Below are 24,108 nucleotides of genomic sequence, written 5' to 3' on the forward strand. Positions count from 1 at the left end.
CATACGTCTTTTCCACCCGCCCTTAATCTGTTTTGGAAAATTCCTAGAACATCGAGAGTAGAAAGAAGGCTAGAATCCTAGATGCTGGAGCTGTGACACTGATAGTCACCATCTTCTCCTCCTCCCTCTTACTCCTACGTGCATATGGCATGGTTAGTGTAGCTGCCAGATAAAGGAGGCGTCTAGGTGTTAGTTTCTCGACGAGTGCTCTTGGCCAAATTAAACTTCCAGGCAGGCATATGCGCGCGGTGTGCCATGCATACGCTTGTCGATCATCAGCCTGTTCGGGAGGCCATAAACGATCGTGGATTATTTATTGCTGGCTGGTTTTGTGTGAGAGAAAAATATTGTTTTCGACTGGAAATTTACGATCGTTTACGAGCGAGCGAACAGGATGCATGTGCCTCGACGTGACTACTGACTACCCTTGCCAGAGGATAAGGATATGGTGTAGCAGTAGCTAGCACGTGTGTAGATATAGGACGATAGTTCTGCACTTCTGCGGCTAGCGCTAGCCAGTAGCGTGGGTGTGGGTGAGTCGGTCAGTTGGGCGCGCGGCTACTTTAATTTGGCTTGGAGTAGACGCATGTATACACCAAGTTCCCTGCCACGTTCTCTACCGACGACTGCCACCACCGCACCGCATGCATGCATGCCGTCAGTTTATATACACGCAACAAAACTAGCCAAGGGCGGCGCTGCGAGTACGTGCCGAGTGCCGAGTGCTGGGGTCATCAACAAAACTAGCCGCCGCGCGTACGTGTAAAGCACACACGACCCGGGCTGGGCGCCTCCGTCTCGTGGCGGCTTCTCCGATCCGCGACCACCCAACCAACTGCACCTACTTCAATTCAGCATATATGCAGTGAGTGAGCGGCGCGCGGTGCGTCTTGTCGTCGTGTCTGCTAATACACTGTCTGGGTCCGCTCACGCATAGTTGACCGGACCGTTATAATCTCTGGTTTATATACTCTTTACCTGCAGTCTGACCGCTGGTCTAGTCCGGTTCTAATAACTATATGTACACGACGACACGACTTCGTGCCGTCTTAGGGGGTGTTTGGTTTGCTGGACTAAATTTTAGTCCATGTCATATCGGACGTTCAGATGTTATTTAGGAGAACTAAATATAAGTTAATTATAAAACTAATTACATAGATGGAGGCTAATTTACGAGACAAATTTATTAAGCCTAATTAATCTACCATTAGCACATATTTACTGTAGCACAACATTGTCAAATCATGGACTAATTAGGCTTAAAAAATCGTCTCGCAAATTAGCCACAATCTGTGCAATTACTTATTTTTTCGTCTATATTTAATACTTCATGCATGTGTCCAAACATCCGATGGGATAGGGACTAAAATTTTCATGTAGGAACCATGCATGCACGCGTATGTAGTAGACTTACCACGACGACGGAGTCCCGGGCGGCGAGCGCGAGGACGTCGGAGCAGGAGACGACGGCGCCACCGCACTCCTTCTGGAGGCGGTCGTGGATGTCGTTGATGGCCTTGAACGCGGTGGGACGCAGCGTGAGGTTGGGCGGCGCCTGCTGCTCGCCCGGGCCGGTGGCGGAGCCGTCCAGGAGCACGGAGGCGTCGCAGCCCTGGACGAAGCAGTCGTGGAAGTGGAGGCGGAGGAGGCCGGCGGCGAGGCCGACGTCCCTGCGCACGGCGTCCTGCACGAAGCTCCGCACGATGGACTCCGCCTTGGGGCAGCTGCACTTGTAGAAGTCGAAGGACAGGCCCGGCGCCAGCGGAGGAGGCTGCCTCGCGTTGCCGGTGTTGCCGGCCTCGGCGGTAGTAGGCGCAGAGGAGGAGGAGGACGGCCGCCACCGCGGCAGGCGAAGCGAGCGTAGCAGCACGAGACATGTCTGTAGCACGTACGGTGAGGTAGCGCGGAGCGAGTGTGGAGATCGAGCAACACTGGTAGGGTGTGGTAACTAGCAAAAGCCGCTATTTCAGCTAAGGAGGGGATGGCCGGCTTAGCCTTGTGGCTATATATATATATATATATATATATATATATATATATATATATATATATATAGGGAGAGGCTATTCAGCAGCCGGCTACAAAATAAGTTATTCTGTAGCCACCTCCATTTACTATAATTTTATATACTAATTTACCATAATGTCAATACATATTTTACAATAGTTGGGTTACTATAACACATGTGGATATTTACCATAACGTTATATTAAACCACTTAGTAAGGAGTTACTATAATCTCGTAAATTAACATAGTAATTATCGTAACTCAAAGTGGCTACAGAATAAGTTATTCTGTAGCCAGCTACAGGATAGTAGTTATATATATATATATATATATATATATATATATATATATATATATATATATATATATATATATATATATATATATATATATATATATATATATATATATATATATATATATATATATATATATATATATATATATAGAACTACTACTATGTAGCTGGCTACAAAATAACTTATTCTGTAGCCATCTTGAGTTACGATAATTACTATGTTAATTTATAAGATTATAGTAACTCCTTACTAAGTGGTTTACTATAACGTTATGGTAAATATCCCCGTGTGTTATAGTAACCCAACTATAGTAAATATATATTGACATTATCGTAAACTGTAGCTGGCTACTGAATAGTCAGCTATAAAATAAATTATTCTGTAGCCATCTCCATTTACGATAATTTTATATACTAATTTACGATAATGTCAATATATATTTACGATAGTTGGGTTACTATAACACATGGGGATATTTACCATAACGTTATAGTAAACCACTTAGTAAGGAGTTACTATAATCTCGTAAATTAACATAGTAATTATCGTAACTCAAAGTGGCTACGAAATAAGTTATTTTGTAGCCAGCTACAGAGTAGTTCTATATATATATATATATATATATATTTGACAGCACTCCACAGTCCAGTCTCCCGGCCCCCATTTTATACACGTAAAAAATCGTTTTTGCAATAAAGTTTTAAACAAACAAACATTTCCCTCAAAAAAACAAACAAACAAGTAAAAATGATATATATATATATATATAAGCCAAAAAATAGAGTAGTATTGAACCTTGTTCAGTATCAGTCAGTACAACACTCAGTACCTTGAAATACTGAACGATACTGAAACGCGACTACTGAACAATACTGAATTTTGTTCAGTATAACAGCTTGGTGTAGAATAGCGCGTGTATATATATATATATATATATATATATATATATATATATATATATATATATATATATATATATATATATATATATATACTAATTTACGATAATGTCAATACAGTAGCCGGCTACAAAATAAGTTATTGTGTAGCCACCTCCATTTACGATAATTTTATACACTAATTTACGATAATGTCAATACAGATTTACGATAGCTAGGTTACTATAACATATTGGGATATTTACCATAATGTTATAGTAAACCACTTAGTAAATTAACATAGTAATTATCGTAACTCAAAGTGGCTACAGAATAAGTTATTTTTGTAGCCAGCTACGGGATAGTAGCTCTATATATATATATATATATATATATATATATATATATATATATATATATATATATATATATATATATATATATATATATATATATATATATATATATGTATGTATGTATGTATGTATGTATGTATGTATGTATTGTCTTCACTGCAGAATGCGAAGGAAGAAACAACAAAACCGGGTCGCTACCAACCTACCTACCAAACCTAGATGCTGAAAAAGACTGAGCTGTGGCCTGTGAGATAGACTCCACTCCACCTCCATGATCTTCCTCTCTTACGTACGTATAGCAGTCATCAATCATGATAATAAGTAGCAGGCAAGCCGGGCTGACTTGCCACATCAGCATCACATGCAGATCGACACGGCGCATGCATGGTCAGCATCTATGAGTCATCACACACGACGACACACCCGATCCGATAATCGATGGACTCGCGTTGGAGCGTCGTGTCCCGTGGCGGCTGCTCCGCGACCGGCCGGCGCCACCGCTAGCCAACACCAACCGGCGCCTTCCGCCAAACTCGGTAGCGGTTCGTGATTGCAAAGGCAAGCGCCTTCATCCATGCATCATGTGGTGCGACACTAGCTTACGCCCTGTTCGTTTGGGCATGTTTGAACGTGAGGATGGTACGTGTCATCATGCATGGCGAGGTTTCAAGTTATTATATGCTGAGCGTGCATGACATTCGGAACGTGAAACCGGCCAGTAGCTTTAGTAGAGCACCGTACCAGCCGCTCCGACCACCCCTCTAGGCTCTAGCTACCTCTTGTTGGAAGCTTTGATAGAAGGTCGTTACCGTGGCTTTCGATCAGATGAAACAACAGCTTCTTCATCAGGTGAGCTATTGTTTGTGGCGCTTGTTGCCTCCTTGGCTTGTGCCTCAGTGGAGTTCTGCTTGCACTCTCTTCAGCTGCCTCTGCGCTGGACTGGGTGTAGTACTGCAGATGTGTGGATTAATTGGAGTCGATTTAATTTATTTGATGATAGGCGCACTAGCGCAGCATAAGTGCATAACTAGCGAGGGGAAGCATTAGCATGTGATGCGAGCTAGCCAATGCAATGGTGCGTCCTTTCGTTCTAGAAAGAAAGGGATGACGAGCGCTACAAGAGCTAAAGCTACAAATATGTGGTCTAAATTAAGTTAACTCTAAACTTGAGTCCACCTCATACTAGAGCATTAGACTTCAAATTAAAACATATCTAAAGTGCTCTAAAATTTTTAGAGCTCCGAAATTTAGAGGAGATGATCCAAACAGGTCCTAAGACACAGGGTGCATAGAGGGTTTTGATGGGATATGCATGGACGAAACAGAGGAAGAGAGCTTTGGGCCCGAGAGGAAGGGAGGGAAATGTAAAAGGTGTAGCGTTTTTTGGGGAATTTTATCGAAATAAATTTTGAAAGGATTTCAACTCAGGCTAGGGTTTTGTATAACCAAGATTCACACAAACAATCTTCACAAGCATGCAAATGGTGTCGGTTGAGTTTTTTCTTTTTTAAAAAAAATCAGTTTGACCCATGCGCATAATTTAATCCCTATTCGAGTTCGTTCAGAACTTCAAAAGGTAAAAAAATTTAGTGATATTTAGGGCTTATTATTTGCTTTGGGGCGAACAAAATTTAAACATGTCTTAGGCATGCATTCATCCCATGCGTTCAATTTTAAATGCATGCTAGATCGATGTGCCTAGATGGCACCAGGTCTCGAACCAAACACCCCTTTAAAACATGGCAAAACACAGTTGCTACACTGAAGGACGACTTGGAATCGCTTTTCCTTGTGAATTTCCAAACACGCACAATCCATGAACTGAGCGTAGCTCAACTGGTTAGGTTCCCTGTGGTAGAACTTTTCTACCTAGGTTTTAAGTCATCGATTTGACCAAGGTGTTTGTATTTTTCTAGATTTAATCTAGAATTTAACGACACTAATTTTTTAGTGGTAGCCAACGTATCCATCCACAACGAGATGCCTTGTTTGTCAATCTCCTTCTGAGGTGTACGTGTATACTATACGTTCATGGCGTGAGTGTACGCTGTCTCCGTACTGGTCTCGCAAAAAAAAATACAAAACTGTATGGGCAGGTCTTGGAAAATGGAATATGCAGGTTCTTGTGCGCTAGCTAGCAAAGTGCTCGGTCTACTCAATTGCTTCTTCCTTTACAACAAGCTTAGCCAACGGGCCGAGCCTAATGTGTGTTAGTTGTTGCATGCCGATGATTAGTCACTGCTCACAAAATCAGTGCAATGTTCGATTTTTTGTTTCTTTGTATTACTTCAAAAGTGTCTCTCTTTTCCTGTCACAATCACTCATCGCCTCATCATATATATATATATATATATATATATATATATATATATATATATATATAGAGAGAGAGAGAGAGAGAGAGAGAGAGAGACAAATAGGGAGTTATTGGTGCACGGACATCCAGCGTAGCTCCAAATATCGGACGCTCGACTCGCACGGCCCGCGCGGTCTAGTTGCGGTCATGGTGATGTCACTGTACCAGCCTCCCCTCCCTATTCGTGCACGACCACACGAGTCACGACCCGCGGGCGCCAGTCACAACCCAACCACTAGCGCGGGGGCCTAGCATGGTCTGCATGTCACACCTCTGGGTCCCGGTCACCTGTCCCGCCTCTGGATACGTGTCGCGAATGCATCTACTGCCCTCATGCCCTCGCACGGTCACCCATGACAGCGCCTCAGCAGCTGTAGGCGGCTACGGCAGGTGGGTCCTATTGCAATATATGCAACACTGGATCTACTTTTACAACATCTAAATAAAACATTTGCAACATACGTCCAAAACAGTTGAAACACTTGTAACATACATCTAAAACACTTGAAAACACCTAAAAATACTTGAAAACATGTGTGTAGCCATTGCGAAACATATGCAACATCCAGATGAAACACTTGCAACATATGTATGAAACACTTGAAATATACGGTTGCAACATGCATGCATATGCAACATCCAGATCTACTTTTGTAACATACATATGAAATGCTTGAAACATACGTCCGAAACATATGAAACACTTGAAACATAAATGTATAGCCATTTGTAACATGTGCAATATCTCGATCTACTTTTGCAATATCCCAATCTACTTTTGCAACATCGGTATAAAATACTTGCAACATACCTCTAAAACACCTGAAACACTTGAAACATACGGTTGCAACATGTGTTTTCATCGCAAAATATCTCTTTGTTGCTTCAACGAATGAAGGCTCATCGGCGCGTGAAGGTCACCGGTGTGCTCGCCGGCAGCGCACAGAGGGCAGGGTGGGGTTGCACGGGCGGCGGTGGCATATAGGGCGGGTGGGAGGCGCGTGGAGGTCACACGGTGTGCTCGCCGGTGACGCAGACCTCGGTGGCGCAGAGGGCGGGTGGGGAGTCACGACGGACGAGGCGGGGTGGGGAGTCGTGGGGTGCAGACTCGTCCGTCTAAACGGATGTTTTCCATGCGAGGGGACAGGGGTTGGTGGGGATCGGTCGGGAGCAAAGCACGGCCGCGAGAAAGACATGTGGGTGGATGCAGCGGCATTGGGAGCAGGCAGAGAAAGGAGGATATGCAAGCGTCCGACGAGCAAGGAGTGGAGATTTTTTTTATTAACTCTGGAGTGGGGAGTTAACGATGGATGAGGCGTCCGACATAAAGATAATCCCAGCGTTTCGGATACAAATAAGGGTCCGGCCATATGTCAAGTGCCTAAAATTTCACATCTAATCAGACAATGATTCTCATTCGTTCATTGGATCTAAAAAAATCAGATGGCTTTGGAGCTTCTTCTTCATTCGTTTGTTTCCTTCAGTTGTGAGGTGCATTTGGTTTTGCGTTTTTAGACGCCTGCACTACAGAATCCGTGTACAAATAAACCCGTGTTTAGTTCCAAAAGAAGTTCCAAAAAAAGTGCTACAGTATCCATCACATCGAATCTTGCGATGCATGCATGGAGTATTAAATATAGATGAAAAAAAACTAATTACATGGTTTGGTGGAAAATTGCGAGACGAACGTTTTGAGCCTAATTAGTCCATGATTGAACACTAATTGCCAAATAAAAACGAAAGTGCTACAGTAGCCAAATTCTAACTTTCACTTAACTAAACAAGGGCTAAGTATATATATAGATCAAACTTACTTCAGCGAGATTGAGTAGTAGTAGACAAAGGGCGCGTTTAGTTGGTGAAAATTTTTGGTTTTGGCTACTGTAGCACTTTCGTTTATATTTGGCAATTAGTGTCTAATTATGAACTAATTAGGTTCGAAAGTTTCGTCTCGCGATTTTTCATCCAACTGTGCAATTAGTTTTGTTTTTCGTCTACATTTAGTACTCCATGCATATGCCGCAAGATTCGATGTGACATTTTAGGGTGAAAATTTTTGGAAACTAAATAGTGCCAAAATAAAGGGCTGAATATCTGGCATTTTTAGACTCTTTTAGGATTTTTCTATTCTATTTTTTGGTGCAGGGCCAGCAGCCGCTAGACCGGTAGGAGTTGCTAGACCGCGTCGCACCTTTGCGATCCAGGTGGCCTGCTCCACACACAGGTCTAAAGCGAGTCTAGTCTCGTGAAAGCCACGGTGCCACTATGTACGGGGGTGAGGCAGGTAGAGTGTTTTTTTTTTAATTTTTTGGTGCAGTCTTATACAAGCATGATAATAATTTACCCCAAACAAAGGTGGCCAGCTCCTCCGAACGAACCGATGGCCACGTCACCCAAAATGTGCCCTTCCGTTGGATCTCGATCTATGTGGCCACGATTTGCTGAATCAGCTTCCAGCGAAATCAGCTTTTTGCATAAATCTTATTTACTTTCTACTCCTCCTCTGTAAAAAAAACTTCTACTATAGTTTCTGTTGGAATCTAGCTTCCGCTCCACATTTTACTTACTGACCAGATATTTACATCGGCACCTCGGCTTCTGCCCGATCCGGCCTCACCAACCTTCTCTTCCGCACGTCTTCCTCCTCTTCGATCCCTCTCTCCCGACGCCGTCGGTGCCACGCCTGGAGCGGCCCGACCACGTCGGTCGCCGGCCCTCGGCGCCGCGGTGCCCAGCCTCCTCCTCCTCCACGCTCCTCTCCTCCTCGCGGACCGGGGCGGCATGGCTCCATCTCCCGATGCTAACGGCTGCCTAGGGTTTGGCCTCTCCGCCGCCGCCCATCCGTACGCGGCCACGCATGGCCGCAGCGGCGTGGACGGCCATCTGCACGGGGCTCCCCGCGGCGGCGGCGCTCCCGGCGCGGCAGTCCACGGCACAGCCGATACCGGCGCAGCGGCCCACGGCGGCGGCACCACGTCCTCCAGCCTCCTCGTCGGCCGCCGCTCTCCACCTCGGATGCCCCATGGACGGGGACGGGAGGCCCCAGCCGAGGGCTTCGCGGGGTCCATGGCTGTTAGCAACAACCGCCCCCACAGGTACGCCGACGTTTATAGAAACCCATACAAGTCTTTAGGCTTGTGCTTTGATCTATGGTTTTGTACAGATGAATACTGCTGCGAGTTTTGCCCTACCTTTCCTTGTTATGATCACTAGAATTATGCATGTTGCTGTATGATGAGTGCTGCGAGTTTTAGCACTACCTTTTCTTCTTTTGATCACTGGAACTATACAACCTGTTGTGGGGTGACATTTTTTAGATAGCGTTTCCTTTGTTGTGTGTTCACTTACTCTCAGAACATTTCACAAAAAAAAATGCCACCCCATACAAGTGCTTTTCTTCTCTATGAATCTGGTAATCCTTCCCCTCTATTTCGTACCTATGTTCATACTACCGAAGTTCTCATCATTAATTATTTTTTATGATAACATCAGGAGGCCATGACCTTGCTTCCTTGCTATGGATTGAGTATAGCAATGGATGAAGAGGAGATGGTCATTGGAGTGAAAATAGTTGACAGAGTCTCTCAGATATCAGAATACCGTTCTGGTACTGCACTGCATGTTCGACCATCACCGGTGGGTTTTAGTTAGTGAAATGTTGTTTGTACCAATTGTTTTTTTGGATATGTCATGTAATGAGGCAAGTGGAGTTCTAGGTGCAATTCCAGAGAGTGGATGTGGGCATGGCGGTTGTTAGGTCTTTCAGATTTAAGTTGCTATATTCTCTACCTTGAATTCTGTTGGAAGTCAGGTGCAGTAATGTGGTGAGACTCTCACTGCATGCTTATTAGGTCTATTTTGCATGGTACAAGTTAATAAAAAAATAAGCTCCATCAAAGCCTTACCTTTACCGCTCAGAAAAATCACAAATCTGCATGATTTGTTGCTCTAAATTTTGGGGAAACATGCTAATGCCCTATGAGGTTTTGATTATGATAGTTTGCAATAATATGCATACTGTATTAAGATTGCTTATTTAAAGATTCAGGTTTCAGTAAGTTTGTCATATTGAACAAATTCCAGACACAAAAAATTGTTATTTAGCCTTCTCCAAAAAAAAGGCTCCTGCCTATAGACCTACGCTGTTTTGCTACTTGCTTTGGTTTGCTATTCACTTTGGTCATTGCTGGACCTAGCAAGACAATGTGTTGCCCATTTGTTTGCAGAGGAAGCTCCTACCTGACATGACCTCTCATGTCAGGTTGTAGGTGAGTTTTCTCTCTATAGGAAATTAGTACCTTTTCTAACAAGACAGCATGTTCCAGCCTATAACTTTCAGTTCGATATGTTTGGCACCATATTTCTGTTGCTGTCACTTAAATCGATGAAACCTATCTCAGTGAAAGAACTCTTCTAACATGTTGTTCAATATAATGTCGTGTCCAAGATATTTCGGCATCATTCCCCTTCTATCTGGAATATCTAGATTTTTCTGTTTCTCTTCAGATGTATTTACAATTGGGCTCACATTGATTTCCTCTCTTACTACATTTGACACTCTTTGCACAGAATCCATTGTGTTGCACAAAATGGGCGAGCGACGAAGAGCAGGTACATGTTCCCCACTCTAGCAACTCTCTTTCTCTATCTATGTAGGTTGATGCTCTGTAAATCTCGCTTAACATTGATTTGATTTTTATCCAAAGACGAAAATATTAGCACGGTTTTGTCAGTACTTTTGATCTCTAATTCTTTGTGTACATAAGTAAATAATTTTAGTAATTGACACCTCGGTTTTGTTAGTATGGTAGCTTTTGCAAGTTGTAACTGTATGATTTTTTAGATATCAAATTTAGATGGAGCTCATCACATGAACTTGAACATCAGCGTGACCATAACAATGTATTTTCCATTACTGTTGATTATTCTATTTTTCATTTCATTTGTATCTCTTTTATTCGAATGAGTATTTACTTATTTTTTGCAAGAATTTCTCTCTGCTGCACATGTAAAGCTGATGGTGGAATTGTTGCTACACGTGAGGAGGTCGCATATTTGATTAGATCCATTCACTCTTTATTGTTTTATTTTTCTGTAAAATCTGGGTGTAATTGCCTGATACTGCTGCACGGGCGCGCGAAGTTATCAAGGTGAAAATACACTAGAGAACTTTTACTATGCTATACTATATCCTTCTTCTGTAGGTTCCTGATCATAGAGACCACACAAATGTAAATTATCTTGCTTTGTTCTCCGCATCTACGCCCACTTTTTTAAAAAACAATATAGCCTGTATATAAATGCTTCCAGATAATTAACTTAACAAGCCAACGATCTCCTTTTCCGATTATTAGAGCAGCGACCCTTTGTGCAGTTCTGCCCCGTTCTTCTAACCGTTCGGCGCCCTTTTTCCTTAAGTGATGGTGCAAAGGATTAATGAGAGGATGGGGGATGCACTGGCATCAGTCCCCGTATATGATAAGGTGCACTTCCTTGGCTCATGCTTCAGATGATGCCTTGGTTTACTTTGACAACAAAGATTTGCACGTGCAGGTTTTAGCTTTTAAAAACAGGATGGTGGTGGAGGATTTGACAGCAACACTGTGAAAATCCTGAAATGGAAGGTGTGTGCTTCTCTCCATTGATTTGCATTTATATGTTAGTTCTCGTTTTACTTAATTATAGTTCAAGGTGTTCACATAGAATCGTAGAGTAATTGAAAATGTGCTACTAAAGTACTGAGTATGCATCCTTTGTATATAATCCTTTACCTTTTTTTTTGGGTCATCTTTCATTTTGCTGGCTACACATTTCAGTTTGTACAACCTAAAAGAAAAAAAAATGTATGAATCAAAAGACTTGAGGACACTAGCTACTAGATTATGAGAACATTCATATATGTAATAGTTTCATTAAGACTTAAGCAGATGGCTCGAGGGATCTTTTGTTTTCTGCATGAATGTAGTTATAGTTTTTGCTGGCTTTTGTCTTCTATAAAGGACTTAGGGCTTTCTATTTTTTAAAATCTTAGTTTAGGTGCTTCCAATTATGAATAAAATAAGAGCAGCAGACAAAGCAATTAGTATGTGGTGAGTGAATACATACAAAACTCATACGAACCTATCCTAAACCTCCGATTCTAGAAACCAAGATTTTTTTTACTTTCTGCACTATGGTTCATTGACACTCGACTTTACTAAAAAGGTGCTTGTGCCCACCTGCTGGCCTGCCGAGCTCTCGGTTTAGATTTAGCCTCAGTGGATATAGAATGTGATCACATTATTTGTCTTTCAGATAAGCTAGAATTCAGCTTTATTCCTTGCTATTTCCTTTGCTCATTTCTGATGCTTTATATAATTTCTTTTCCTGGTTTTCCTTCAAAGATTCTTGGCACTGAGATGGCTTATCCTTCTGCACAACAAAATTGTATTTTATTCCATGATTACGTTTTACAAATAGGTTTTACATCTAGCAACTTATATAGCATAGAAGTCATATGCAGCCTTGATACATACTGCCTTACTCTAAAACTAATCAAGGGCCTCAACAAAGGATATTTTCCCGTCACTTCTGTAAAGGGGTTGCTAAATGCAGCTACATAGTTAAAACATCTTTGTCTTGTGCCCTCCCCTTTGCATTGCCTTTGCTTGTGATGGACCTGTGTATTTTTTGGGCACTGCTTGTGATTAAATGTAACTTATGTCCAATTGCGCTTCTAATATAATGTTTTTATCCAAATTTATCTGTGATTTCTTTTGTGCAGTTCTTCCCTGTTGTTCGAACCACTCAACGCCCTTTTTCCTTACATGAGAATGCAAAGGATTAATGAGAGGATGGGGGATGCACAAGCATTAGTCCCTGTGTATGATAACGTAAACTTCATTGGCTCATGCTTGAGATGATGCCTTGATTAGCTTTGGCAACAAAGATTCCTACGTGCAGGTTCTAGCTTTTGAAAATATATAGGATGCTGGTGGAGGATTTCACAGCACCAATGTGAAAATCCTGAAATGGAAGGTGTGTGCTTCTCTCCATTAATATACGTAGATATTGTATATGTAACCCCTTTTATTAGGATGGCAAAAGAAAACAAATCTCCAATTGAGTTTCAGTTTTATACGCTTTTACCTTTTGTAACCGGTTCATACGGAAGAATGAGCCATTTGCCAGTATAAAATAGGTGTATTTTTTACTCTGCTTTAGTTACATGAAGCTTCCATTACAGTATGCAAGAAACTGTTAGCAATGAATATTGTATTCATATTTGGCTACTTTATATCACATGGAATAGTTCTTTGTGGTTCTGCTGTTAGTATCTTAATAGGCCGTGAAAATTTAGAGAACCTTCATGTCGCTATAGATAACATAGATCTCAAATGCCCATGCATTCTTACCTGTTCTTTTGAGCAGTCTTTGCTTGTTTCTCTTTTACTGAGTAAAATCTTGATGTACGACGCAGCTGTTTGTGTTATATTATGTCATCTATGCAACTCAGTTTACAATGTGGCCAATTGAACAATGTTATCGATTACAGGTAGATGAAGTGAACTATATATATGCCAATAAAAAAGGGTTATGCTATGGATACTACGAAACCAACAAGGTACGCTTCCAGCTAAGTGTCCCATCTACTACCGCTACCTCACATATTCAGAAACAATGGATGCCTATGCCTTCAGCAAAAATACATCTCAACCAGACTGCAGACAGAAACGCCGAGCCTAGAAGGCAACCGCTGGGATTGGATGAATGCAACAGAAGAATGATGTACATCAGCATCATCATGCATCGCCTATCACCAGACCTTCACCAGCACCACCACACATCGGCAGCGCTACTACCACCGAAGACAACTATTTGTGTACACCGGCTTAGAGATCAGCTACCGTGTATAGCTTTCCCACTATAAAATACTTATCCCTGTAATATATTTCAATAGACCTGTATAACCTCTTAACGTGCTACCGCGCGAGCGCGCGGAATCGCGCGCCAATCCACTAGTATGATATAAAGATGGTAATACTCGTAGCTGCAGCACATTTGCACACACAGTAGACTTTGATTTCTGCCATGGCCACTTTTATTTCTCAAAAAGCTAAGATGCTTTGGTGGCGCTGCTGCACTGCATCTGCATGAGTGCTAGCCAGCTGCTGCATCCTGCCAACATTGCATTAGGCACCGCGTAGACACCGACCACGTACGGCTAGGTAATCTACTGCCAACCAAGAAACTGTCAACGGCCGGCGAGCTAGCTAGTCCGATCCACACGAGATCACGGCAGCCAGACGCCGGCACACCTAGAACACGAGGCTCTCTGCCTCCTCGACGATGGACCACGGCAGCATCACGCCGGTGCCGGCGTTGCGGGCGGAGCAGTTCCTGCGGATCTGCCCGTGCGCCCCCGTGAGCACCTTGATCTGCCCCATCTTCACCACGGAGAAGGCGAACTGGTCGAAGAAGTCCCTCTGGCTGCGCGCGAACTTCTCCACGAGGGGCCTGGTACCGGGGTTGCTGAAGAGGTCCTGGTCCGAGGTGAAGAGCCCCTCCCGGTTTACCAGGTTCACGTAGTACTTGTTGTCGAACGCGTCGGGCGTGCGCACGTCCAGCACCCTCCGCCGGTTGGTGCCCTTGGCCGGGCAGGTCCGAAGCAGGTGGCCGGCGAAGGTGGCGTTCAGCGTCGGGTCCGGGCGCGGGAACAGCCGGTCCTCGAAGGACGTGCAGTGGCCGAGCCCGATGGTGTGGCCGCCTGACAGCGCCACCAGGTCGGTCGCGTCCAGGTTGATCTTGGACAGCACGGCCAGCAGCGCCGGCACCGCGGCCGTCGGCGGCGGCAGGCCGCTCAGGGCGTCCTGCTGCGTCGCGAAGCTCGCGCTGTCGCGACGACCCAGGGGCACCTTGTAGGTGGGCCCGCCGGACTGCATGGATACATGCAGGCATGTGGTGGGGTGGGGTGGTTAACAAAAGAAAATTTTGTGCATGCATGCACGCGTATGTAGTAGACTTACCACGACGACGGAGTCCCGGGCGGCGAGCGCGAGGACGTCGGAGCAGGAGACAACGGCGCCACCGCACTCCTTCTGGAGGCGGTCGTGGATGTCGTTGATGGCCTTGAACGCGGTGGGGCGCAGCGTGAGGTTGGGCGGCGCCTGCTGCTCGCCCGGCCCGGTGGCGGAGCCGTCCAGGAGCACGGAGGCGTCGCAGCCCTGGACGAAGCAGTCGTGGAAGTGGAGGCGCAGGAGGCCGGCGGCGAGGCCGACGTCCCTGCGCACGGCGTCCTGCACGAAGCTCCGCACGATGGACTCCGCCTTGGGGCAGGTCCGCTTGTAGAAGTCGAAGGACAGGCCCGGGGCCAGCGGCGGCTGCCTCGCGTTGCCGTTGCCGTCCGCCGCGGTAGCCGTTGAGGAGAAGCAGATGAGGACGACGGCCACCGCGGCAGCGGCAGCGAGCGTAGCAGCACGAGACATGTCTCTAGCACGTACGGTGAGGTAGCGGAGCGAGTGTGGAGATCGAGCAACACTGGTACTGGTAATAGCAAGAGCCTAGGAGGAGGAGGCTTAGTTTTGTGGCTATGGTGGACAGGTCTCACCGTCTCAGTCCCCCCATCTTATACACGTAAAATTTCGTTTTTTTAACAAAGTTTTAAACAAACAAACGAGGATGTGATGTATATTGGCGTGAATGCAGAATGCGAGGAAGAAGTTAACCATTGCCAGAGGATAAGACTATGGTGTAGCAGTAGCTAGCACGGGTGTAGATATAGGATAGTTCTGCACTTCTGCGGCTAGCGCTAGTAGCGTGGGTGTGGGTGAGTCGGTCAGTTGGGCGCGCGGCTACTTTAATTTGGCTTGGAGTAGACGCATGTATACACCAAACGCGCGCGCGCTTGGCCAATGCAAGTTCCCTGCCACGTTCTCTACCGACGACTGCCACCACCGCACCGCATGCATGCATGCATGCCGTCAGTTTATATACACGCAACAAAACTAGCCAAGGGCGGCGCTGCGAGTACGTGCCGAGTGCTGGGGTCATCAACAAAACTAGCCGCCGCGCGTACGTGTAAAGCACACACGACCCGGGCTGGGCGCCTCCGTCTCGTGGCGGCTTCTCCGGCGCCGACGACCACCCAACCAACCGCACCTACTTCAGCATATATGCAGTTTTACAATGACGACCGAATCTCGTAGCTCTACTTCGAATTCAAGAGGGATGAGGATGAAGAAAAAGAGCAAGAACCAAGGGTATCTTATAGTGGCGAACGGAGATGGGGCACAGTGCACCAGAAGTGGAGACGGCATGGATAGGATACACTGCCGGTTCACGCTGTGGGGATAAAGTCGGCCATGGTGCGCTCCCTGCGCAAGCGAGCGGAGGGGGGAATAAAGGAGAGGAGAGAGGGTTCACTCGACGAGGGAGGTGTGCGGACGACCGTGCCCCCAAAAGAAGAAAGAAGGAAGGGAGGGTCCGGTACGGGGACGAGGGCGAGGATCAAAAGCAGACTAGAGGCCGAGAAAAGGAGAAGCGCATAGTGCACGAGGACGATGAGTGCGGCACGATGTCGCGGCCATGCGAGGACAGGGTACTAATGGGCCCGACAGCAACGGCGTCCGCGGGGCACGCGGTGATAGCGACCCGGCGTGCGTAGCGTGGTCGAGCTAGACATAGTGCTTGGGACTTGACATCTACCCAGGCTTTTCTAAGCACTCCCTACTATCCAAGGCTAACTTTTCCCAGGTGTTCTTCTTTCCTTTTCTTCCTTGTTCACAATATGCGCCAACCTTTGTATGAAGTGAGATCGCAACATACATGCTTTCTCTGAAACCACCTCCTCTTGTTTACTTTGATAGAACACTATTTCATCAACCTGTTGTGGATTTCCCGTTCAAACGCCCGAATATTTGTATCAAAGGTGGTATGGCGGTGTAACTTGGTAAAGGTACTTGGTCAACAACCTCGATACCAGCGTATGCCGAGCAGCGTCACCATGTGGCAGCTGTTCCACAGGGGCTCTCGGTTTCGTCTTCGTGTGTCATGTAACCAAAGACATACTGATACATATAAAGTCTATAATATTTCAGCTAGCTGGTAGACTATTCTAATGCCTATGGACTACCTTTCTGCAACATTGTGATTGCTCTTATATTATGTTTTCGATGGTGTGTTTCAATGACACGACTAGATAAACAGTAGCCTGCTCACAACATTAAAGCAGGTAACCACGGGACATATAATGTATCTGCTGGCTATGCTTGGCAAGATAAGCCTCGGTAGGTATGCGAAGGTGTAGGAGTAGACGCATGTATACACCAAGTTCCCTGCCACGTTCTCTACCGACGACTGCCACCACCGCAGCGGCTCTGTCTGTATGATCGATAGAGTTTGTTGCGTTGCATCGCATCGCATGCATGCTGTCAGTTTATATACACGCAACAAAACTAGCCAAGGGCGGCGCTGCGAGTACGTGCCGAGTGCCTCCGTCTCGTGGCGGCTTCTCCGATCCGCGACCACCGGCGCCGACGACCACCCAACCAACCGCACCTACTTCAATTCAGCATATATGCAGTGAGTGAGCGGCGCGCGGTGCGTCTTGTCGTCGTGTCTGCTAATACACTGTCTGGGTCCGCTCACGCATAGTTGACCGGACAGTTATAATCTCTGGTTTATATAGTCTTTACCTGCAGTCTGACCGCTGGTCTAGTCCGGTTTTAATAACTATATGTACACGACGACACGACTTCGTGCCGTCTTACACGCCCGTTGTTCTCTTCTCTTCTCATCCTCCGCGTCCTTCGGTACTCGCTCCATTTCAAATTATAAATTGTTTTGATTTTTTGGTATATTAAATTTTCTAGTATATATCTAGATTATATATAAAAAAAGTCAAAGCGACTTATAATTTAGCTTTGTGGCTGTATATGGTGGACATGACCACATATAGATGGAGTCTTTGTGTTATAGGTCCTGTTCGTTTCGTTGAAATTGGTTTATGTTGATGTTTATGCTAATTTATTGTGAGGGAATTGAAATAGTGCCGCAGTTTTTTCGAGTGCTCTTGGCCTCTTGGCCAAACTGCCAGGCAGCATGCATGCGCGGTGCCATACCGTTGCCACGTGCCCCATCCCGTGACTAGCCTTAACTTCCATCTCCGGATCCGTGCAGTGTGTACAGAAAAGGGCAAGGATATCTAGCAGTACGTACGTAGCACGGGTACACTGTGCTGGTGTTAGGTTCTGCTGCTAGCTAGCTGCTTCGATCAGGTGGTCACGGGCTAGCTAGTCGTCGTCTGTGGTCAGTCAGTTTGGGCGGCTATACTTTGGCTTGCAGTAAACGCATCCTGCATTGCATGATTGCATCCACACCACACCAGCATGCATGCACGGAGTTTACACGTACGCAGCGCGCTACTCGATCATCAGCATGTTGGATTGACGGGTTCGTATCGTTGCTGGTTCGTAAAGAAGTACTATTGGCTGGTTTGTGTGAGAGAAAAATATTGTTCCAGCTGAAAATTTACGATCGTTTACGATAAGCCACAGCCAAAGGAACAGGCTGCATACAGGAGCGCGATCCATCGTCTCTCTCTCTCTATATATATATATACATATATATATATAGAGAGAAACACACACACTAGCATTGTATTTGGGGTGTGTTTAGTTACTCAAAATCCAAACTTTGGCACTATGTAAAAAGAAGATTCCCCGTCACATCAAACTTGCGGTACATGCATGGAGTACTAAATGTTGACGAAATCTAAAACTAATTGCACAGTTTGATTGTACTTTGCGAGACGAACGTTTTAAGCCTAATTAATCAACGATTGGACAATTATTATCAAATGCAAACGAAATGCTACAGTACGCTACAGTGCCGCGCAGTGATTACGCCGTCGGCAACTTTGGGCAACTAAACACGGGCTTGTATTGTGTGAATGAGAGAGAGAGCAACAACGCAACAAAAGTAGCCAAGGGCGGCGCTGGATCATATCATCGCTCAGCTCAAACGTATCGTAAGCAGCAGGCACGCAAAAGCCAGGCTGATTTGCCACATCACCATCACATGCATGCAGATCCACGGCGCATGCATTCGTCACACACACACGCGACGGAACGAGATCCTCCGCAGTCGTGTACATCGACTCCTCTCTGCAGTCTGCGCCGTCCGTTAGCATCCAATGCTGAGGCTTGCAAGACTCATCTAGCACCTAGCAGGCCCTATGGGAGAGTTACGGTGGCCCATCTAAACCCACAACACCGGACCTACGCAAGAGATTGCCATGTGCCCATGCATGTGCGAGTCGGATCCTTCCTCGCGCCGCCTTCGTCGCCGTCGCTGCAGCTCGTTGCCGTCGCCGTCGCCAGTGCCGCGACCAGCTCTTTTGGTGCTGCAGGGTCGATCCGCTCCTTTGGTGCCGCCACTCCTATATCCTCTCTATCTCTCCTGCAGGGCTGCAAGTCCAAGCTCGCCGTCGTGGCCGGAGACTCTCGCTGCCGCGGCGGCCACGGCCCTGTTTCGTCGAGCGCCGACGGCCGCGCGGCCTCCAGCTCGGCGCATGCAGGCGGCCGCGGCCCTGCGCCGTGGAGGGCCGGTTTATTTCTTACATGCGTCCGGAGCTAATCCAATAGAGAAGTACCTGCTCGATTGCATGGTCGTTGCTGGCATCCCGCACAAGCGGAGCGCATGGTCGTTGCTGGCATCCTGCACAAGCCGCGCGCTTCTTGCTTCGTAGCCACGGCGAGCTCCTGCGCGCCGCTGCCGTAGCTCAAGCCATGTTCGGTTCCGAGCCACAATCATCAAGAAGAGGGGCACCGCTCCAAATAGCATCCACGTGCGCACCGCGCAGTCGTGACGCCGCCCGTGCTATTCGTCACCTCCGACTGGGCATCGCGATGCGTAGGGCCGGCTCCAAATAAAGAAAGACGAAGGCAAAGCAGTCTTGGGCAGCCTGACTGCAGCACACACGACACTCCCCATCGATGGAGCGGAGCCGGCGCTGCGTGTACGTAAACCACACGATAAATTTTATTTAGGTTTATGCTCGTTAAATATAAATAATTATATAACTAAGCTATACATTATCCAATAACTATAAATTTTTTACTATAGTTCAATAATACAATAATTAGTCCACCGTAAAAATTTCATCACAATTGGGCCATAGAAACTTGTCGGTGCTTTGGAACCAGGGGTCCCTCAACCAACGAGTGAATTTGTGCTGCGTGCCCCTAATCCCGGATGGTGATGCAAAAAGACACAAGATTTATACTGGTTCAGGCAATCGAGGCCCTACATCCAGTCTGAGAGATTGATCTTGTATTCCTTGCACCGGAGTGCTCGTAGTAGGGGGTTACAAGCTAGGAGAGAGAGAGGGCTAGCCCCAGGTCTCGACGAGGGTGGTGCGGGCTGTTTGAGGCGTTGTTCTCAAGCAGCGTAGTGGAAGTGTCTCGTTCTATCGGTGTCTTCCTCCCCCTTCTGAAATGGCCCCGGTCCTTCCCTTTTATACTCCAAGGGAGAACCAGGAACCTACATATGTTGCTACATAGCGTTCTAAAAATGGGGTGGCGTGTCCGAGCCCTGTAGCCGGCCACTGTTGTGGCATGGTCGTCGGAGTGGCCCCGTCCCTGTCGTGTCCTTGTCGTGCCGAAGTGACGCGTCGGTCATACTCGATCTTGTGCGTCGTGGGGCTCCAGTACAGCCTGATGCAGGACATGACGGGCGACGTGCTGGTCACCGTGTAATGACGTCGCAGGGAGCAGCGGCTCTGCAGATGCCGAGGCCGAGCCATCGTGGGGGGCTCGGCGGTCATGGGCCCTCAGGCTGCCGAGCCCGTGAAGTAACCTGCCGAGGCCTCGGAGGGAATTATTGGTCCTGGGTACTGATTCCGAGGCCACAGTAGCCCAGGCGTGGCTCCCCATGCTGCGTTGTCCTCGGAGCAGGAGTTGGCAGCATAGTGCGGCATGGGCGTCAACCATGCGCACGGTGGATGGTACAGTGGCGGGTAACCCCTGCCCAGTCCTGCCTCCTGTCCCATCGGCCATTCTGCTGTACTGTGGTGAGCATGCCGTTGTCGTCAGGGGCAGCAGTCGGCTGAGTTGATGTGACACGACGTTTTGTCAGAGGGACGGGAGAAGGAAGAGGCGGCGGAGTGCTGCCGAGCCTGCCTTGCGCGAGACGGAGGGTCGGTGGCCCGGCCGTGGCCTTTGGCGGGGAATCGCTCGGGGTCGGTAGCGAGGGGGCCTCGGGCGAATCGGAGAATCGGCCGAGGCCTGCGGCGATGGGCCTCGGGCGAGTCGGAGAATCGGCCGAGGCCCTTGGAGCCTCGGGCGAGTCGGAGAATCGGCCGAGGCCAGCAGCGTTTAGCTGGTTTCGATCTTTACGAAGTGTAAGCAGTTGCTTTTTTGGGTCTTGCTTGGGGTACCCCTTCTCGCGGTACCCGACAGTAGCCCCCGAGCCTTGGGGGGAGTGGAGGCACTCCCCCTGAGGTTCTGACGAGAATTGGCTCTTGATAGTTCCTGCCGGGATGGTGTTTTGTATTTCGAGGTTTCGGCGGGTGCGCTTGTATTCGAGGTTTCGGCGGGTGCGCGCGAGCGCACCCGCCGGGTGTAGCCCCCGAGGCCCTGGAGGAGTGATTTCACTTCTTCAGGGGCTTTTTCCTCTTTCGAGTGAGGCGTTTTTATCGTGTTTGCCGAGCCCCCTCGTGTGCGAGCCTAAGTCGCTGGGCCTCGGCCACGTTTTGCAGGAAGAGTCCCTTAGCCTCTGCGCGGGGCAAGAGGGCCGTCAGGGATTCTCCTGACTTTTTATTCGACCCTTGCGCTTCCTTTTCGCTCGGAAGGAGGGGTGGAAGATGCCGTGCTACCCTCGGTGGGCGCGAGCGACGGCATTTCCGGTGAGCTGTTATCGGGTAAGTCCGAGTGGAGGCCCGTACCCCGTTCGCTGGGGGTCGGCTAGCGGTCCGGAGACGCGCTCCAAGAGTACCGGAGGGTTTCTCTAGTGGGTGCCGAGGCCGTTCGCTGGGCCTCGGTGGCTCGGTGCCTCCCTACGGTGGGATCCCATTCGGAGACCTCCCTACCGGTCTCGGACACGACACAGGGCGTCCCAAGCGTTTCGCTCGCTTGGGCCTCGGCCTGGTATAGGCTCGCCCGTAGTCGCCCCTGACTCCTTTATCCTGGGGCGGCTGTCGAAACCCCCGGGGGCCCAGCCTTCGAACCCCTGGACCGTAACGGGCTTGGGTCGCTTTGTCTTTAGCCCCGCACGCCCCTTTCGTTCGGACGAGGGGGCTGCTTGCCGAGCCCACTCGTGTGCGAGCTTGAGCCGCTGGGTCTCGGCAAAGTTGCAGGAGGAGCCCCCGAGTCTCTCGCACGGAGCGAGAGAGCGGTCAGAGGTCCCCCTGGCTTTTAGTTCGCCCCTCGCGCGTGAGGGTCTGTCTGCCGCGCCCCCCTCGGGTGCGAGCCTAGGTCGCGGGGTCTCGGCGACTTTCGCAGAAGGAGCTCCCTAGCCTCTGCACGGAGCAAGAGGGCCGTCAGGAGTTCTTCTGGCTTTTTGAACGACCCTCGCGCTTCCTTTTCGCTCGGAAGGAGGGTTTGTTTTGCCGAGCCCCCTCGTGTGCGGGTCTAAGTCGCTGGGCCTCGGCAATGTTTTGCGGAAGGAGCTCCCTAGCCTCTGCACGGAGCAAGAGGGCCGTCAGGAGTTCTTCTGGCTTTTTGAACGACCCTCGCGCTTCCTTTTCGCTCGGAAGGAGGGTTTGTTTTGCCGAGCCCCCTCGTGTGCGAGTCTAAGTTGCTGGGCCTCGGCAATGTTTTGCAGGAAGAGTCCCTTAGCCTCTGCACGGAGCAAGAGGGCCGTCAGGGATTCTCCTGACTTTTTATTCGACCCTCGCGCTTCCTTTTCGCTCGGAAGGAGGGGTGGAAGATGCCGTGCTACCCTCGGTGGGCGCGAGCGACGGCATTTCCGGTGAGCTTTTATCGGGTAAGTCCGAGTGGAGGCCCGTACCCCGTTCGCTGGGGGTCGGCTAGCGGTCCGGAGACGCGCTCCAAGAGTACCGGAGGGTTTCTCTAGTGGGTGCCGAGGCCGTTCGCTGGGCCTCGGTGGCTCGGTGCCTCCCTACGGTGGGATCCCATTCGGAGACCTCCCTACCGGTCTCGGACACGACACAGGGCGTCCCAAGCGTTTCGCTTGCTTGGGCCTCGGCCTCGCATAGGCTCGCCCGTAGTCGCCCCTGGCTCTGTTGCCCTGGGGCGGCTGTCGAAACCCCTAAGGGCCCAGCCTTCGAACCCCTGGACCGTAGCGGGCTCGGTGCCCAGTTCCTTTGCCTAAAAGGAATCGGGGGGGCATTTCTCTCCCTACGGCCAACAACGGCAGGCGCGTCTTTTGAGGCGACTTTTTCGGGGAGGCGGAACGGCGCCTGCTGCTGCTGCGGTTGGACGCGACGTGGGGTCAGCCGACGGGACATGTCTGCACGCACGATTTAATGAGGAGGGAGTGGGCGCGTGGGCGGTAAAACCGGATCTGGACAACCGCTCCGGATCCTTTGGGGGAAACTTCCCCGATTTCGTCGCCCGGCGGTTTCGTCTCGTCCCTGCATAAATACGCAAAGAACCTCGTCCTTCCCCTTCTTACCTCTTTCGCATTCGCTTTTGCTGCCTCCGTGCCGCCGCTGAGAGCATAGAGCGCCGGGGAGGAGAAGGGCGAGGGCGAGAGACTGAAAGAGAGAGGGAGAGAGATAACCGTCGTGGCAGCGTCCTTTGCCGCGCAAATGGCTGGTGGTCCCGTCCTCCTTGCGGCGGATCCCTGGGAGCGGTCTGACGTCACCGAGGAGAAGCTGCGGTCGCTCGTGGAGGCCGGTCTTCTTCGCCCGATTACCAACCCCGACGAGCCGGAGTGGATTGCTCCGGGGAACGAGTTGGAGCCGAGGCCGCGCGACGGCTACGTGGTGAGCTTCGTGGTCTTCCACGAGCGAGGCTTTGGGTTGCCGGCGGACAACTTCATGCGGGCGCTCCCGCACTATTATGGCGTGGAGCTGCACAATTTCAGCCCCAACTCCATCGCGCAGGCGGCCATCTTCGTCGCCGTCTGTGAGGGGTACTTGGGGATCGCTCCCCACTGGGAGTTGTGGCTCCACTTGTTCCGAGCGACGTTCACCACCAAGCCGGGGGGGACGAGGGGGGCTCGGAAGGTGCAGAGGGCCGGCGGCTGCACCCTTCACGTGCGGCAAGAC

General features: G+C 48.7%; 3 protein-coding genes across 11 annotated transcripts; 1 reads left to right on the plus strand and 2 right to left on the minus strand.

Moving 5' to 3' along the window:
* Positions 1-128: 128 nt before the first annotated feature.
* On the minus strand, positions 129-6,232 carry LOC136455595 (cationic peroxidase SPC4-like). The gene is made up of 3 exons (XM_066455552.1): positions 6,186-6,232; positions 1,415-1,931; positions 129-134 (listed from the first exon to the last, which is right to left on the minus strand). The coding sequence occupies exons 1-3, from the start codon at positions 6,230-6,232 to the stop codon at positions 129-131; spliced, it is 570 nt and encodes a 189-aa protein (XP_066311649.1).
* Positions 6,233-8,479: 2,247 nt separating this feature from the next.
* Positions 8,480-13,911, plus strand: LOC136451132 (uncharacterized). Of its 9 annotated transcripts, XM_066451882.1 has the most exons (9): positions 8,480-8,992; positions 9,390-9,533; positions 10,467-10,508; positions 10,741-10,799; positions 10,886-11,047; positions 11,272-11,380; positions 11,451-11,521; positions 12,840-12,914; positions 13,432-13,911. In XM_066451882.1, the coding sequence occupies exons 2-6, from the start codon at positions 9,396-9,398 to the stop codon at positions 11,288-11,290; spliced, it is 420 nt and encodes a 139-aa protein (XP_066307979.1). In that variant the 5' UTR covers positions 8,480-8,992; positions 9,390-9,395; the 3' UTR covers positions 11,291-11,380; positions 11,451-11,521; positions 12,840-12,914; positions 13,432-13,911. The 9 variants fall into 9 exon arrangements, 3 of the variants coding, with proteins under 3 accessions (XP_066307979.1, XP_066307978.1, XP_066307980.1); XM_066451881.1 differs by lacking the exons at positions 12,840-12,914; positions 13,432-13,911 and adding an exon at positions 12,661-12,679 and having other exon boundaries at positions 11,252-11,380; XR_010758553.1 differs by lacking the exon at positions 10,741-10,799 and having other exon boundaries at positions 10,886-11,380.
* Positions 13,912-14,038: 127 nt separating this feature from the next.
* LOC136454080 (cationic peroxidase SPC4-like) lies at positions 14,039-15,489 on the minus strand. The gene is made up of 2 exons (XM_066454636.1): positions 14,903-15,489; positions 14,039-14,812 (listed from the first exon to the last, which is right to left on the minus strand). Exons 1-2 carry the CDS (start codon positions 15,359-15,361, stop codon positions 14,195-14,197), a joined length of 1,077 nt encoding a protein of 358 aa, XP_066310733.1. The 5' UTR covers positions 15,362-15,489; the 3' UTR covers positions 14,039-14,194.
* Positions 15,490-24,108: the final 8,619 nt, after the last annotated feature.

Source organism: Miscanthus floridulus, chromosome 5 (genome assembly GCF_019320115.1).
Source record: "Miscanthus floridulus cultivar M001 chromosome 5, ASM1932011v1, whole genome shotgun sequence".
Taxonomy (NCBI): Eukaryota; Viridiplantae; Streptophyta; class Magnoliopsida; order Poales; family Poaceae; genus Miscanthus; species Miscanthus floridulus.

What these genes read in the sequence shown, in the direction of transcription:
- LOC136455595 (XM_066455552.1), bottom strand. Translation starts at nt 6,232, where the DNA reads ATGAGGGCAGTAGATGCATTCGCGACACGTATCCAGAGGCGGGACAG. An exon ending in CGTATCCAGAGGCGGGACAG is followed by an intron (nt 1,932 to 6,185) that starts GTGACCGGGACC and finishes ACACCCTACCAG; the next exon opens with TGTTGCTCGATCTCCACACT.
- LOC136451132 (XM_066451881.1), top strand. Translation starts at nt 9,396, where the DNA reads ATGACCTTGCTTCCTTGCTATGGATTGAGTATAGCAATGGATGAAGAG. An exon ending in GGGCGAGCGACGAAGAGCAG is followed by an intron (nt 10,509 to 10,740) that starts GTACATGTTCCC and finishes ATGATTTTTTAG; the next exon opens with ATATCAAATTTAGATGGAGC. An exon ending in GGGCGCGCGAAGTTATCAAG is followed by an intron (nt 11,048 to 11,251) that starts GTGAAAATACAC and finishes TCCGATTATTAG; the next exon opens with AGCAGCGACCCTTTGTGCAG.
- LOC136454080 (XM_066454636.1), bottom strand. Translation starts at nt 15,361, where the DNA reads ATGTCTCGTGCTGCTACGCTCGCTGCCGCTGCCGCGGTGGCCGTCGTC. An exon ending in CCCGGGACTCCGTCGTCGTG is followed by an intron (nt 14,813 to 14,902) that starts GTAAGTCTACTA and finishes GTATCCATGCAG; the next exon opens with TCCGGCGGGCCCACCTACAA.